Genomic DNA, 15,620 nt, shown 5'->3' with positions numbered 1-15,620 from the left:
GCAGGAGTCAAATGGCTCTGATTTCTGGTTGGCGCCACAGGTCCCAGCAGGGACAGGAAGGGAAAGTGAGTTCAGTTTTGAACAAGTTGTATTGGAAGCGCACGCCAGACCTTCAAGTATTCAAGCTCAGGACACAGCTGGGTGTGTGGATCTGGAGCTTAGGAGAGAAGGCTGGGCTGGAGATAAAGAGATCTGAGTGTTGGTGGCCGGTGGGAGATTAGATGATCTAGGGACAGGCTAAAGCACAAAAAAAGAAAGTAGCCTAGACAGAGCCCCAGGGGAACCCCAGCTTCTCAGAGATGGACAGAAAAGAAAGAGCATTATCCTTCCAGGGAGACTCTGCCCCAAGAGTGGAGAGAGCACCTGCAGGAGGGCATGGTCTACAGGACGGGGTATCAGAGAGAAGCCAAGTAGGATAAGCCCTGGTGAGTGGGAATTAAGTTCCCAACAGGGAGGTTGTTGGTGACCTGGGCAAGATCAGCCGAGTAGAAACAAGCGTGCCAAAGTGTTAACAGAAAGAAGAGCATGTAGAAAAGGGTTGAAGACACAGAAGCGAAAACGGGGGATGAGGATTCCTTCCAACAGGGATTGGGGGTGTCTAGAACACAAGTGGGATACAAAAGGGCCCAGCCTTTGGTCAGGAGAAGGGAGTCCCTTCCATTCATCACACAGGAGGGATAAAGCTGGTGCTGCCGCTGGGACACCTGGCAGGGCTGCTGGCAGGAGGCTGAGCATGTTTTCAGGTCGGCGATTCCATTTTCTCTGAAAGACACGGGAGAGGGCCTCAGAGGGCAGAAGGCAGTGGTAGGGAGAGCGCCACCCTAATTTAGTTCCAGGTAACAATGAACTCAGAGTGAGGAGGCCACGGCAATGGATGACAAGTGGAAATGATGTGAAAGTTCTTGGAGATAAGACAGAGAATGGTGAGTCAGATGTGATGTCTGGGAGGGCGCAGACCTTATCTTAGGATGGAGCTATCTTACCAATGACCAAGGGGGTGGAAATGATGTAGCTGGGTGTTGAGTACACCTTAGGAGCCTGGATTTTACATGAAAAGACAGCTGGCAATGGTAAGCAATAAAGATATGGGAAGAGGGTACACATCTTCAGGCCCACCCTGCACTAAGGACCTTCTGAGTCAACAGTGGGTTCTGCTGCTAGAAGCAATTCTACTGGAAAGACCCAATGAGGCTCAAGCTGAAGTTCACTACCTAGTGAACTTTTACCCACAGGTTAGAGTACAGGCTTCTGAAGCCATGCAAATTAAACCTGTATCTTTTCACATGTGAAAAACTTCTGCAATCTGAAGGAGGCCCCTTGCTCTCCCACTATCTGCCCATGGGACCTTGGGCCAGGCATCAACTGCTGTGGTCCTCAGCATTCCCCTCTGCATGAGATGATCCCAGTCATCTTAGCGGGTACAAGTCCACTGAATGTGGAAAAGCCGAAAAAAAAAAAAAAAAAAAAACCAACAGGAAGTTTTCTAAGATTGAAGAGGAATCCAGCAATCCCACATCTGGGAATCTGCTCTTTAAAAGAACTGAAAGTAGAGACACGAACAGATATCTGTATGGCTATGTTCATGGTGGTACTATCCCCAACAACCAAGAGGTGGAGACAACCCAAGTGTTCATCAAGAGATGAATGTACGATAAAATGTGGCATATAAATACAATGGAATATTACTCAGCCTTAAGAAGAAAGGAAATTCTGACAAATGCTATAACATGGGTGAAACTTGAAAATATTATGCTAAGGAAATAAGCCAGACACAAAGGACAAATATTATTTGATTCTACTTGCATGAGGTTCCCAGAGTAGGTAAACTCAGAGAGACAGAAAGTGGATAAAGGGGGTAAAGAAAGAGTTAGTATTTTGTGAGTACAGAGCTTCAGTTTGGGAAGATGAGGAAGTTCAGATGGATGGTGGTGAGGGTCACACAACAGTGCGAATGTACTTAACGTCACCAAATTGCACACCAAAAATGGCTAAAAGGTACATTTTATATTGTGTAAATTTTGTCACGATTTTAAAAAACCCTGAAAAAGAGGTCACTGTGAAAATAAAGCGGATGTGATTACCAAATCTGGCCTGGCTCAGAAAGTCACAGAAATGCACAATCCTCCGGTGGGGCTGGACTCTGGATTCCTCTCTGACCATTGCACTGGTCTTTGTGCTGCTTTCTGAGGGCTGCCAGAACTGTGTCCGACAAGCTGGGTGACTTGGAAGAACAGAAATTTTTTTCTCTCATAGTTCCGAAGGCTAAGAGTCCAAACTCAAGGTGTTTGCGGGCCGATGCTCCCTTCAAAGCTTCTAGGGAAGGCGCCTTCCTTGTCTCTTCCAGTTTCTGGTAGCCCTGCGCTTTCTTGGGTAACGACGGCAGAACTCCAGTCTGCCTGTCATCACGTGTTCATCTCCTCCCCATGGTTTTACATCATATTTTTTTCTGTGCATGTCTGTGTCCAAATTTCCTTCTTTAAAATTTTTTTTTTTTTTTTTAGAATTCACTTTAGAAAGAAAGAAAGAGGGAGAGCGAGAGAGAGAGAAAAAAAACATTGACCTACTATTACAACGCCTTCATTGGTTGACTCTTCTATGTGTCCTGACTTGGGATTGAACCTATAATCTTGGCATATTGGGACAATGCTCCAACCAACTAAGCCACCTGGCCAGGGCCTCAAAATTTCCTTTTTATAAGGATACTGGTCATATTGGTTCAGGGGCCCAACTTACTACAGCATAACCTCATCTTAACTAAATATATCTGCATTTAACTAACTCATTATATTACCAAATAAAGTCACATTCTAGGGTATACGCAGTTAGAGGTTCAACATACCTTTTTAGGGCAAACAACTGAACCCAAGACAGCAGCCAAATGCAGAGCCAAATGCCTCAGGGTGGCATTGGACACCGCCTGTTACACTGACACAGGCCTTCTTTACAGGGTACCCAGTCTTTCACTTGTACAGCACATACTTCTCATTGTCCCCACGACCCCCAGCTATGTCTCCTTTGCCAAGGCCTCCTACTCCACCACCTCAATGTTAGAGCACCTCTCAGCCCTTGCCCCTGTTTGTGCTCACTACCTGGATGACCCCATCCAGTCCCACAGCTTTAAACTCCATCTATCCTCCGACACCCACTACACAGGGTGGGGCAAAAGTAGGTTTACCGTTGTATGTGAAACACGGAGCTCGTTCCTGTATTGTTTATTTATTATTTTTCCACATGAACAATTGTAAACACACTTTTCCCCTACCCTGTATTTATGCCTCTACCCATCCTTGGATCTCCAGAACCACAGCCTACTGCTTACCTGATGTCCCCCGGGCCATCAATTATCTCTGATTTCACGTGTTCAAGCAGAACTATTTGGTTTTCCTCCTAAACCTTCTCCTTCCCCAAACTTCTTCTAAGTAGCCAATGGCCTCAATCTTCACCCAGCATCTAAAACCTTGGCCTTGTTCTATCCTTGACTCTGATCTTTCTTCCTCCCATGTCCAATCAGTATATCTTATTGGTTCTACCTTCTGTGACACCCTGAATCTGTCTCCTTCCCACCAGCCCTATTGCTCTCACTCACCTAAGCCCAGGATGGCATGCTGCTGCTCGTGAGCCAAGTTCAGCACAACCAAGTGTGCACATTTCCTCTCTCTTGGCAGAGCTGAGCAGCTGCAACAGTGCCCATGACTGGCCATGATGCAAAAATTTGCTCTCTGGCCCTTCACAGAAAGGTTTGCTGGCCCCTGGTCTAAGCATCTGATATTGCCGTGACTATCCCTTGGCGTAATCCTTTACTCGGCAATTATGCCTCTGTTCCCTCCTGGCACACCATCCCTGAGGATTAACTCCCGGAAACACCATGTTCACCATGCTCCAACACCTGCGGTGGCTCCCACTGTTCCTACCATTTAGCCAGAACACCTCTTTAGTTTTCAAAGCTCCTCTATAGCCTGGCCTGACCCTCCACAGTTGCTCAAGGCCCCACTGCTCCCCAACAGGACAAACCACTGCCTTCCCCTCTCCTGGAGGTGCCACGCACCCTCCCCAGACAGTGCCTGTCAGCCTCTTCTCTGCTTTCTTATTTCCACCAGCATTTGAGTATGTTCAAAAGGCTCTCATAATAACAAATCTTCCTAGACCCCAAACCTTCCCTCTAGTTACCATCAGCTTGTTGCTCTCCTTTCTAGGTTAGAGATTTTCTAAAAAAAAAAAAAAAAAGGAAAAAAACCTGAACAAATTGTCCATGACCATCATCTTTATTTCCTCACACTACCATCCGGTGCCCACTTCTCCACTAAAATCACTCCTGCCAGGGTGACCAATGCCTTCACCACATCCAATACGTTTTGTTTCGCCCTTATTGCACTGTCTGCTCCGCAGCAGCATTTAACAGAGTTCACTGCTCGGTCTGCAAACATTCTTCCCTCGGTTTCTATGATAACCTCTCCTTTTCTCATCTAGCTTTCTGTTTATTCCTTCTCAGTATCTTCTTTACGTGTGAGTTCTAGAGGAAGGGACCACGTCATGTGTGGTTCTCTGATAACAAATATACTAGAAGGTATATGTCAGGCCTTCAATCAACGTTAGCAAAACCCAACTCTCTGCCACTTAGAGTTTTCAGCTTGAGTATTTCCATTTCCCTATGAAATTCTCCATATTATCTTATTTCTTTAACATAATATTAATGATTCTTTTAAATGTGTGTCTGATCAGTGTATTATCTGTGTCTCCCATGGGTCTGTTTCTAGTTCTGTTTTTTTTCCTTGGCTTCTGTGAACCCTACTTATTTATAATTGAGTATTGAACACAACATGTGAAAAACTGGAGCAAGAATCTGGACGTCTGGAGGAAGTGACCTGCCAGAGAGGTGGGTTTATTTTTGCTTCCGGCAGGCAGGTAGGCTGGAGACACTCTGACAATCCCATACCTTCTCATTCAACTGGTGTTAAATGATTCACACCAGATCTCTCGTGCCTTGAGGGTGGTTTAATTTTGGATTTCCTCTTACTCCTCAGCAATGGCCTTTCACACATGGGTTGTTGACCAGAGTCCTTCCGACTTGGCAGGTCTTGACTTCAAGTCTTGTCTCCAGCTCTCTGAATCTGGCCGGAGCTCTGCTCAGACCCTGTCCCAAACGTCCATGCAAACAACCTAGACTACCACCTCCAGAAAGAGAGCTCCACGAGCCCTCACTAGCACAAGGACCCTGAGGCTTGCCCCCCACATGCCGCTTTGTGAGAACGCCCCTCCCACCCTGCGGGAGCAGTGGGAGCCCAGAGACCTGGTTCCAATCTCACAGCTGGCAACTAGTCCTGACTCCTAGGCTTGACCTTCCAAGTCCCCTTATCCTTACATATAAAATGCACCCCAATCAAAACCTTTGAATTTCTTCTTGCTCTAAAAGTTGTGCAATCTCTAACTACTTTTCTAATGTAAGGACAATCCCAACCTATACATTCTTCCTTTGTGAATCTACCAATGCCTACCCTGGAGGCTGGTTATAATATTTCCATTCTCATAAGACCATAATAACACAAAGACTTAAACTATAACAGTGTGGATGGAGATTTTCAAACAAAGTTGTTCAATTTCTGGAGCTGTGCCCTTTCCTACTTAAGATCCTTATTACTTATTGCCCTGGCTATGAAGTCATGCAAAGTTGATGAGGACGCAACTATGGCTAAGGCTGAAAGTCAAAGAGAAAAGCCCAGCCTCGAGGAAGAGTGTCACTGCAGGGCATCACCATGCCTCAGGCACGCAACACATAAACATGGGGGAACAGGCTCGAGTCAAAGCCAAGGACTTAAAATTGTTCATTTTAAAAAATAAGGAGGCTGACTGTGTTGGCAAGAGGCCAACGCAGAGGAGAATCAAACAGACTTCAGCCTTTGGCTTTCAGAAGCTAAAACACCATGCTTTCCCCAGTGCAGAATGCTAGAAGAGACACAAACGTTCTGTTTTCATGATGGACAAGAGGACCAGTGGTTGAAAACAATGACAGGCTGCAACAAAGTCCTACTTTCACAAACTCAGAGAAGACCAAATGGAGCCTCTTCATTATGCACAGAACATTGTCTTGCACAAACCTGCCAACTTTGGCCCAAGTTCCACATGGCCCAGCCTCTGTGTATCCCCCAACTACCTCCCAAGCCCCGACCACAGAACTTCTGGCCTGTATCTCTTCTCTATGGGACACAGTTGTCTTCTGGGCAGTGTCTCCCCTTCCTTGTGGTACCTGCACCCATTAGAAAGGAAAAGAGTTATCACTGGGCTTCTCCGTGCCTCAGTAACACACTGTCTACTAGCAAATGAACTCCACGTTGGCCCTTACTGTTTCTGAGAGGCCACGTGTATGGTGGAAAAGGAGCAGCCAAAGCTATGTCTGCATCCTCACCTTGCACTATCTAACAGTGCTCATTCAGGCACTGAAACTGTACTGAGACCCCACTGCAGGCCAGATGCTCTGCTGAGCATTAAGAATAGAAAGGTGACTGGGACGCATGAGGTGCCTGCCATTGTGGAGTTTAAATCCAAAAGCACCTCAGTTTCCCCATCCACTAAATGAAGGCTCTGGACAAGTATCTCTGAGGTTCCTTTAGATTTTAAAGTGCTACGGTTGTAGAATTGGAACAACAGCCCTTGTTGGTAATACATGTCTGTGTGGCGTGGATTGGCACAGCTTCTCTGGGCCTCAGGTCCCACATCTACAGATAAACAGGTGAAATCTGAAAATGTCCCAGTTACCTTATGCAGCCACAGTGGAAGGTTCCCAGAATCTCCCTGCAGGGACGGCTTCTGCTGAACAGCAGCCCAACAGTAAGAATCCACGAAGGCAGCCTGGCGCCAGGAGAAAGAACTTGGGGAGAAACAGCTTATCTGTGTACCTAACAAATAAAAACAGATCGTTCCACATGAATGAAAGCACAGTGTCTGGACCCTTCCCACCCCACCCTCCTCGGCCTCCCTGCCTCAGGCTTGAAGTGTTAGCTAAGTCAGGGAGCACTACCACAGGACTAAGGGCGGAACTGAACCAAAACAGCCACATCTGTAGGAAAGCTGAGTATTTGAGTCTTTTGGCCAACACTGGTCATGATGGCAGATTGGGCTCAGGTTGGGGGAAAACTCTTGAAAAAAGTGAAACCACCATAAAAAGAAAAAGTGAGCAGGAAAAGAACCAGAGCCAAAATGTAGACAGGAAACATGCACAGAGTTCCTTCCCTTTGAGATGAGGATGGAGAAAAGGGAGGGGGATTAGAGGAGCCAGGGTAGCCAATTAGACTAGGAAAAAAGGGCCTTGGAGAACAGAGAAACAAAGAACTTTGAGCCTGTAGAAGAGAAGGCTAATGGAAACTTGGTAATACTTGGCTGGGTGACAAATCAGTTTTCCATCTCCTCTAACAAAAAAGGCCAGACTGAAGCTGCAGCCCAAGCGGCTTACATTTGGAAGACAGATGCTTCAGACGGCGGACCTCCAGACTGGGAGACGGGCGCTGGATGGGGGATCAGGACAGCTGGGTCCTGCCCGAGTCTCTGCCATTAATTGGCTCTTCCGGCAGCTCAGAACTGTTTTCTCCTCTGCAAACTGGGGACTACATCAATCTGCCAACACTACCGTTACCAACTACCTGGAAGACTCTTCCTGCTCCTGAGTGCCTATGTGCTCCTGACTCACACAGGCCATGTGGGAAACTGGCTGGGACTCTTGGGGTGCAGGGCTGAGGCCGTGTGCCCCTCCTTCACGGCAGGCAGAGCACCTGGCCCTGAGCCTCTCCTGGCAGCCCCTAGCCCAGCCCTGCTTCCCTGTCCCATCAAGCATGCACAGGAGCCTGTGTGTGTTGTGGGCACGGGGACCAGCTGCTGAGGCCAGGAGCAGGCACCCTCTCTCCCACATCCTGTGCAGCGTGAGGGAGTGCTAAATGCTTGGGCTCGGATGTGCACTGGATTGAAACCTAACTACCACGCCACCTAACCTTCCAAAGCCAGGGATCTCCAAAAGGGTGATGACATTAATGTTTACACTCTTAGCACAGTGCCTGGTTCCCAGTAGTTGCTTAATAGGCAGTATATTCTTCTATATGAAGTAACTATTAACCATATATCCGGTTACAGCTTTACAGACTGCGGGCATGCCCACCATTCTCTCTTCCTTTCCTAGAGAGGGGACTGAGATGGCAGAAAGACCCCGAACTGGATTTGCCTGGTCCCGGGACATAAAAAGTCTCAAAGGGTCACTGAGGGAGGGGGTGGCCTTTATACTTGTGACAGGAGAGGGTAGTGGTGGGGATGCTGTCCGGAGAGCAGATTCTTGGCTGTGGCAGGGACAACAGGCAAGGCCCTGAGCACCCCGTCTTCTTCATCGGGTGCCTATATTGTTCACAGACATTGAGAAAGGACTTCTCAGGAAGAGCTCCTGGAGATCACTGTGGAAAGTCACATGCCACCACATGCTATAACAGGCTAAGTTCTTACATGCCAAACATGGCTTAAATATGAGTTGGGGGGTAGGTAAGGTATTTCAAGGTCCCTTCCAACTCTGTTATCCTATTACGCTTGAGTTCTTACATTTTATAAAAATAGAGCGGTTAGGACAGCACAGGGCCATGGGGCTAAAGTCACATTGCTCTCCCATCAGTAAGACTTTTGTCAAATGCTTCCTCTGCCACCCCACCCACCAAGACTTGCTGAGCATGGTGGCAGAGACCCAAGAGGGACAGAGAGGCTCAGGTTATAGACGGACGGTTTCTGGAAAGTTGCTTGCTTGGCAACATCTGTCCAAATACTTTTTTTACGAAAATGAACAATGCACTTTTAGGATTTCATGAGAACCTGTGCATGAAGCCAACATGCAGTGATATTTTTTCTAGAGCAAGATGTGCTTCAAGTGTTGTCTTGGGATTTCAGGGACTTCTCCCAAGGCAGTGATGGAAACTATTGGAGCATAAATAACTAAACTATTTGTACCAAAGCTTCTGCAAAACAGAAAGGAAATACAGCTGAGTCTCGAGAGACAGAGACTGAGGATGTGCTGAGCTCACAAGTAAATGTTTTTTTCATCTGGAATAAAAGGTCAGAAGAAAAGACAGTGGACAACCAATATTAATGGGACACCAAGCAGCTCTTGAATCATAACCTCATTTAAGTCTCACAACCAAGTTGAGGGAAGGAGAGCAGGGAAAGGGAGGGAGGGCGGGGGTGTGGAGAGCTAGAGAGAGAGAGAGATGGATAGGTAAAGATAAAGAGCTCCATGTTATCTTCATTTTATCCTGGAAGAACCCCAAATTCAAAGTAGTTCAGTAATCCCCCACTCAAGCTAGAAAATGGCAGCAACAGAATTTGAATCTGTATCCAACTCTCATTTTCTTAAAACACTCCCCACTGGCCCAGTCACTCCACCAAGGCCAGGCCGGAGGAGTCCCAGGCACCAGGGATCAGTCGGAGTTGGGTGGTTTGAACAAGTAGTTCCTCCAAGTGACCAGAACAGGGAGAGCTTCCAGGGAATATCAAAGACAAATCTGGGGAAACGGATTAAAGCCCAGGTACTGGGGATTCCCAGGCCCAAAATGGGAAACAAAGGAAGTCAAGAGCCAGGCAGGGGCAGAAACCAAACTGGGAGTGAAGAACAGGAGCAAAGGAAGGGGCAGAGTGAGAGGGTGCAGGGGGACCAGCATGTGCTGGGTGCTACAGCCCTATACCTTCGCCCAGGACAAGACAGCTCAGCATGGCTTAAAGGCACGCATGCTGGGATGCTCAGCTGTTGCCGTGGGGGTAGGATGCTTGAGTCCTGGACCATCCCGACCTATCTCCAAAAGTACTCCCACCTCTTTTATCTTACTTACTCTTCAAAATCATATTAAAAGGTCAACAGGTGTTTTATGTATTTTCCTAGTAATTTTCCTGTAAGGAAAGCTTCCAGTTTTCCCCTAGATTATTCATCCTAAATCTTAGCTCTGATCTGACACTCCCTTGGCTCGACACTTTTCATGGGTCCTCCTCCACTGCACAGCGTAGAAATCCAACTGATGCTCCAATTCAATCCAATTATTGCTGTGGCTTCCACAGGCCTGATTCATTCCTAAATCTGTACCTTTCCTCACACTACTCCTTCAGCCCAGGGGCCCTATCTCCAATACTTGTTTGTTGAGTCAGTACCCCTGTATGCCCACCTCCACAGCCCATCCTTCAACCCACCTCAGATGGTCACCTTTTCCATGAAGCTTCTTCCCCACTGAGCTCCCAGAGCCCTCGAAAACCATCAGAAACATGCAAAGGCACCTTCAACCACGTGGTATAAACATGCAGGTATGTCTTATCTCCTCTACTAAGATCTCAACTCTTGGTCATTAAGGTAGACAAAGTCAGCAAGTCTCAGTCTCTCTCAACTTAACGCAGTTCCCTGTATCAAATAAATAACAGCTGTCTGGTGCTTTAAATATTTCAAAGTACTTGGCCCCAGCTGGTGTGGCTTAGTAGACTGGTCTGAGAACCAAAAGCTTACAGGTTCAATTCCCGGCCAGGGCACATGCCTGGGTTGTGGGCCATGTCCCCAGTGCAGGGCTTGCGAGAGGCAACCAATTGACGTCTCTTACAATGATGTTTCTCTCCCCCCTTTCTCCCTCCTTTCCCCTCCCTCTAAAAATAAATAAAATCTTTTAAAAAATATTTCAAAGTACTGTCATAACATACTATCTCAATGTTCAAGCATCCCTGTAAGAAAACTGTCCTGTTTAATAGCTGAGAAAACAGCCCCCTGACCCGCAGAGATCCTCAGGCTGAGTCTCACGCCAGAGTCCCGTGCTCTGCCTGCTCCACTCTGCTGTGTGTTGGCTGAGTGAGCACTCTCATTTCTAGTGAGGAGGTTTGGTGAGACAGGCACTGCCCCTCACAGAGGTACAGAAGTCAAGAAACGAGTTTCAGGTTTATACTGGGAACAGCAGACAACACTATTTTCACCAGCTGAAAGAGCAGAAGGAACTGTGGCCTTTATATTTGTGTGTGTGTGGCCAGATATAATGAAAGACGTCAAGGAGACACCTGTGTTCACGGGCGCTGTGGAAAGAGCTACATCAACTGCTGGTAAGTAACCTAACCACAGACATCCTCCCTGCCCCCTGTTCTGGCCCAAGGCGGGGGGTGGGGGGAGGGTCACACCTTCTCCCTGAGTGGCAGCCCAGGGGGCTCTTGGTGCAGCTTAGACCTATGGCTGCTGCAGAAGCAGCTGGTGGAGAAGCAGAGGACAACATGGGCTGAGGGCGGCCAGGACCAGGGAGGGCGAGCCTGTTCAGTGGTTTCTCAACTGCACCAGCAAAGCTCGCACCAGGCCCCCTGTTCCCGATCCAGCCTCGCTGAGAGGGACTGTGGCCTAGTTTGCTATTGTCCTTCTCCCTTGAACAAGTTTTCTTTCATTCTTCTGCATTATATACTGTGAGTTCTGAGTGAGACCCCGTGCCTTCTGACGAACACCTATCCTCTCTCCCAGGGTGGCGTGTGGGAACGTTTCCTGATTTGCTTCTGCGTTTACATGCTACTTGTAACTGTGAGGTGACAGGAATCAGGCCTCCTGAGGAGTTAGGGAAATTCATCCAAACCACAAGTTTAACAAAAAATAAAAACAGGAATAGAAAGATCTAGTTAACTGGCTGAGAGAACTTTAGAGGAACTTTTAAATGGAACAGCTTCGAAGCTGAACAACACGTTGGAGACACTGTAGAAGGCAAGCACAGGGAACGAGCCCTTGCTGGGGACTCTGGCCCCCGTTTTAAGGATGAGATCCTGCAGGTAGGAGGTTGTACAGCTGGTATTCCAACTAGGTCGTCATCTTCACCTTCCGAGCGCAAGAAAGAAGAGACATAAAGTGCAGGTTGTAGACGAAGGCTGGGTCATGGGTGGTGGAATGAGAAAGAAGGAGACAGGAGAGTTTCTTCAAGGGGAACAGGAAAGCCTGGGGTTGCTGTTCTGAGGCACAAAGTAAAAACAGAGTATCATAGTGATTATGTCACTTATAATCATTACCATCTACATAGCATTTTAAAAGTTTATAAAATATTTTTATTTTGCAAAACAAAAATTTAGTTTAAATTCAAATGAATACGTTTTATATATAAACTTACAATTCACACACATATAGACACACATACAGGAACTAGATAGACCATATTGTGACCTATTGATAAAAAGCACTGAACTTGAAAGTTTTGCCTTAAGGTTGCCAAAAAAAAAAAAAAGAAAACTATTATAAAAATCTCAAGTTCAATGAACACAATCATATAAAGAAGACCATGAATGTATAGAATAGAGAGAAAGAGATGGGTAGTGGTCAGATCTTAGAAAATAAACACAAAACGGTAACAAGCACTCACATGAATGAAACAGGTCTGAATCTAAAGTAACTTTGACCCCAACATAATAAAAGCAGATAACCCAACAGGTCTGCCACAGACGACTCCACCTGTCAAATACCTAGGGCTCCCCACAATCTTAAAATACATTAAAATTCTAGGAATCTCAGAATAACTTCTCTTTCTTAAAAAGAACCAAGGAATACCTTTCTATTTACTAGATGGGATGTTGCCCGATTCATGAACTGTTCAATAAAGCCAATTAGATCTTTAAATTAAAGAAAAAAGGAGCCAAATTCCTCCCCTTCCACCTCTTCATCAGACTTTTATCCACATGTACCTCTAGTTTCAAACACAAGGACATAACTACGTCTGGAAGTCCCAAACTGTCCATTACTGCCTTTGTTTTTATAGGAACCGACCGCAAGGCACACATGAGCGTTAAACCAGTACAGAAATATAAGTACTCTCTGTAGCCCAAACAAAACCAAACTGAATTGAAATGACAGTTTTCTTTTCCTTTAGACCAAGTTGATTCATCAGGTCTCTTGTCGACAGCTGAGCCTGGCTTTTAAAGACAACCAACTGGAGCTAACATCTGCTCCTTTGCTAAGATGGACATAATCAAACATAAACTTCTAAACAAGTTCCAAGAAGTACCCAGACACTTCACTATCCACTCACATTGTACAGAGCAATATGCAACTGCTTGGCATTTCAAAAGGAATGTTTTCCCCTTCTGGGTCTGACTCATTGGATAAAGGCCCCCTCGGTGCACAATGCTCTCACTAATGGGGGGAAGATAAGCTATCCTTGCCGACCACATGGTCCAGGATGTGTGAGCACTGGACCACATGGCCACAGGGAACACAAACCAAGATGGCGAGCCTCAGATGGAACCTGCAAGGTCTCCTTTAGTTCAAACGAGAATGGTGGCATGAACAATATAATATTATTTGGCCTGCTTCGTGCAAGAGGAGAGAAAAGGAAGCTGGACTGAGACAATGGCTCCAAGGGACCCTGAAGCCAGACTCTGTGCAGAAGAAGAGACTAGAGAATTAAACAGCGGTTTGAAGGGTTTCTCTCCTGTGGTGGAGACCCAGTTCCGTCGACACCCAGATGTCTACACCACACAAAAGAAGAACTTGTATAAATCCAATGTAAAACCTACCAGTTGTCCAGTGAAGAAAATTTTCATAATCTGAGCACCAGGGGAGGAAAGGCAAACCTCAATGTTCTAGTAAAACATGCAGAAAAAAGATTACTTGACGTATCTAAATTTTATTTTATTAAAAAATTTGTTCTCTGAGATTAACTCAAACATACAGAAAATTATAGAAAATAATATAACATATACCTAGGAGTTTAAAGTAATATTGACATTTTGCTGTAGGTACCTCATCTCTTGTTTAGACATGTTATTTTGAATTTTTCCCAGACCCACAGAAATGTTGCAAGAATATTACAGTGATATTCAGCCATAAAAAAGGAGGAAATTCTGCGGTCTGTGTCAACATGGATGCACCGTGAGAGCCTCATGGTAAGTGACAAAAGGCAGAGAGAGAAAAACAAATATTATATGATCTCACTTACATGCTTCAGCCGACAAAATGGAACTCAGAAACAGAACAGAAGGGTGGCTGCCGGAGGTTAGGAGGTAGAGGGCGGGGGAAATGAGCAAAGGCAGTCAAAGTCACACACTTCAGGTTCTAAAAAAGTGTCACAGGGCTATGATGTACAGCATGGTGACTATGTGTCAACACCACTGGATTGTATATTTGAAAGTGGTTAAGAGAGTAGATCTTAAAAGTTCTCATCACACACACACACACACACACACATACATACACAGTCTGCAAGTATGTGAGGTGATGTGTTTTAACTAGAGTTACTGTGGTGACCATTTCACAATGTGTACATATGTCAAATCATCATGTTGTACACCTGAAACGTATACAACATTATATGTCAATTATTTCTCAGTAAAACTGAAAGAAAAAATAAATAAGATTTTAAACCTGCATAAGACACATTATTATTAAAAAAGACTACTTCAGTGAAATCCCATACACTCTGGAACTGAGATTCAACCACTGTCAACATTCTGCCACATGTCCTTTCTCTATACAGAAGAATATGTAATATTGGGCTGGCCAAAAAGTCCATTTAGTTTTTTCCATAAAATAAAAGCCATTTTTCATTTTCACCAATCACTTTATTGACTTGGATATTTTGAGTATGTCGGCTATCTCCCACATGGTATAACATTGCTTGTTCTCTATCAACGTCTTGATTTGACTGCTATCAACTTCGACTGGTCTGCCTGACGGTGGAGCATCGTCCAGCGAGAAGTCTCCAACTCGAAACTTCGCAAACCACTTCTGACACGGCTGATCAGGCACAGCACCTTCTTCACATACTGCACAGATCTTTTTTGTGTGTTTCCAATGCCTTTTTACCTTTCTTGAAATAATAAAGTATAATATGCCAAAAATGCTGCATATTTTCTTCCATCTTCAACATTAAAATGGCCACAGAAAAGTTCACCAGTTTTGATAATTTTTTAAAAAAATGCACACTGGCGTGACAACGATCACAATACAGTCTAACAACTAAGTGCTACTAGAACCATTTTATGGAAAAAAAAATGAACTTTTTGACCAATCCAATATATATATATATATATATATATATATATATATTTTTTTTTCCTGAACTACTTGAGAGTAAATTGCAGAGACCATGACCCTCTAGTCTCAGAAGTGTGTATTTTCTAAGAACAAGACTTTCTTGCATATAACCCAATGCAACTACAAAATTAGGAAAAAAATCTGATACAATACTGTAATTGACACTGAGTCCCCAAACTATCTTTTGAAGCAACTGTTTTCTCCCTCCAATCAGGATTTGATCCTGCACCACCCTCTACATTTTGCTGTCTTGTCGCCTCATCCTGGAAGGGCTCTACAGCCTTCCCCTGTCATTCTCCATGGGCCCCAAGTGTGATGCTTGCCTGATGGTTTCCCTACGCCCCATCCAGGTTCTGCACCCCTGCGGGAATCCCATGGAGGGGTGTGGGCCCTCTACAGGACACCTGCAGCCGCCATCACCATGCTGGTGATGTCACCTATGAATGACCACTTAGGTAAGGTGCTGTCTGCCAGGTCTCTGCTGTGAAATGTGCCTTTTCCCTGTGACCTAAGTCGCTATGGGGAGGCCCCAAGACTGTGTAAATGTTCCATCCCTAACAAACTCACTCGGTAGGAAATGAAACACTTC

At 45.5% G+C, this 15,620-nt stretch overlaps 1 protein-coding gene across 1 annotated transcript in view; it reads right to left on the bottom strand.

Annotated features, from left to right (window-relative positions):
* Window positions 1-15,620, bottom strand: part of PANX1 (pannexin 1) — a 48,488-nt gene that overhangs the window by 16,704 nt on the left and 16,164 nt on the right. Inside the window, exon 2 of the mRNA XM_037154064.2 lies at window positions 6,751-6,890. Within this exon, the coding sequence (XP_037009959.2) occupies window positions 6,751-6,890 (140 nt within the window). The remainder of the gene's footprint in view (window positions 1-6,750; window positions 6,891-15,620) is intronic.

The sequence above is a fragment of the Artibeus jamaicensis genome, unplaced genomic scaffold (genome assembly GCF_021234435.1).
Source record: "Artibeus jamaicensis isolate MK-2021 breed Jamaican fruit bat unplaced genomic scaffold, CSHL_Jam_final contig_585, whole genome shotgun sequence".
Lineage (NCBI taxonomy): Eukaryota > Metazoa > Chordata > Mammalia > Chiroptera > Phyllostomidae > Artibeus > Artibeus jamaicensis.
This window is presented reverse-complemented; position numbering and strand designations above follow the sequence as displayed.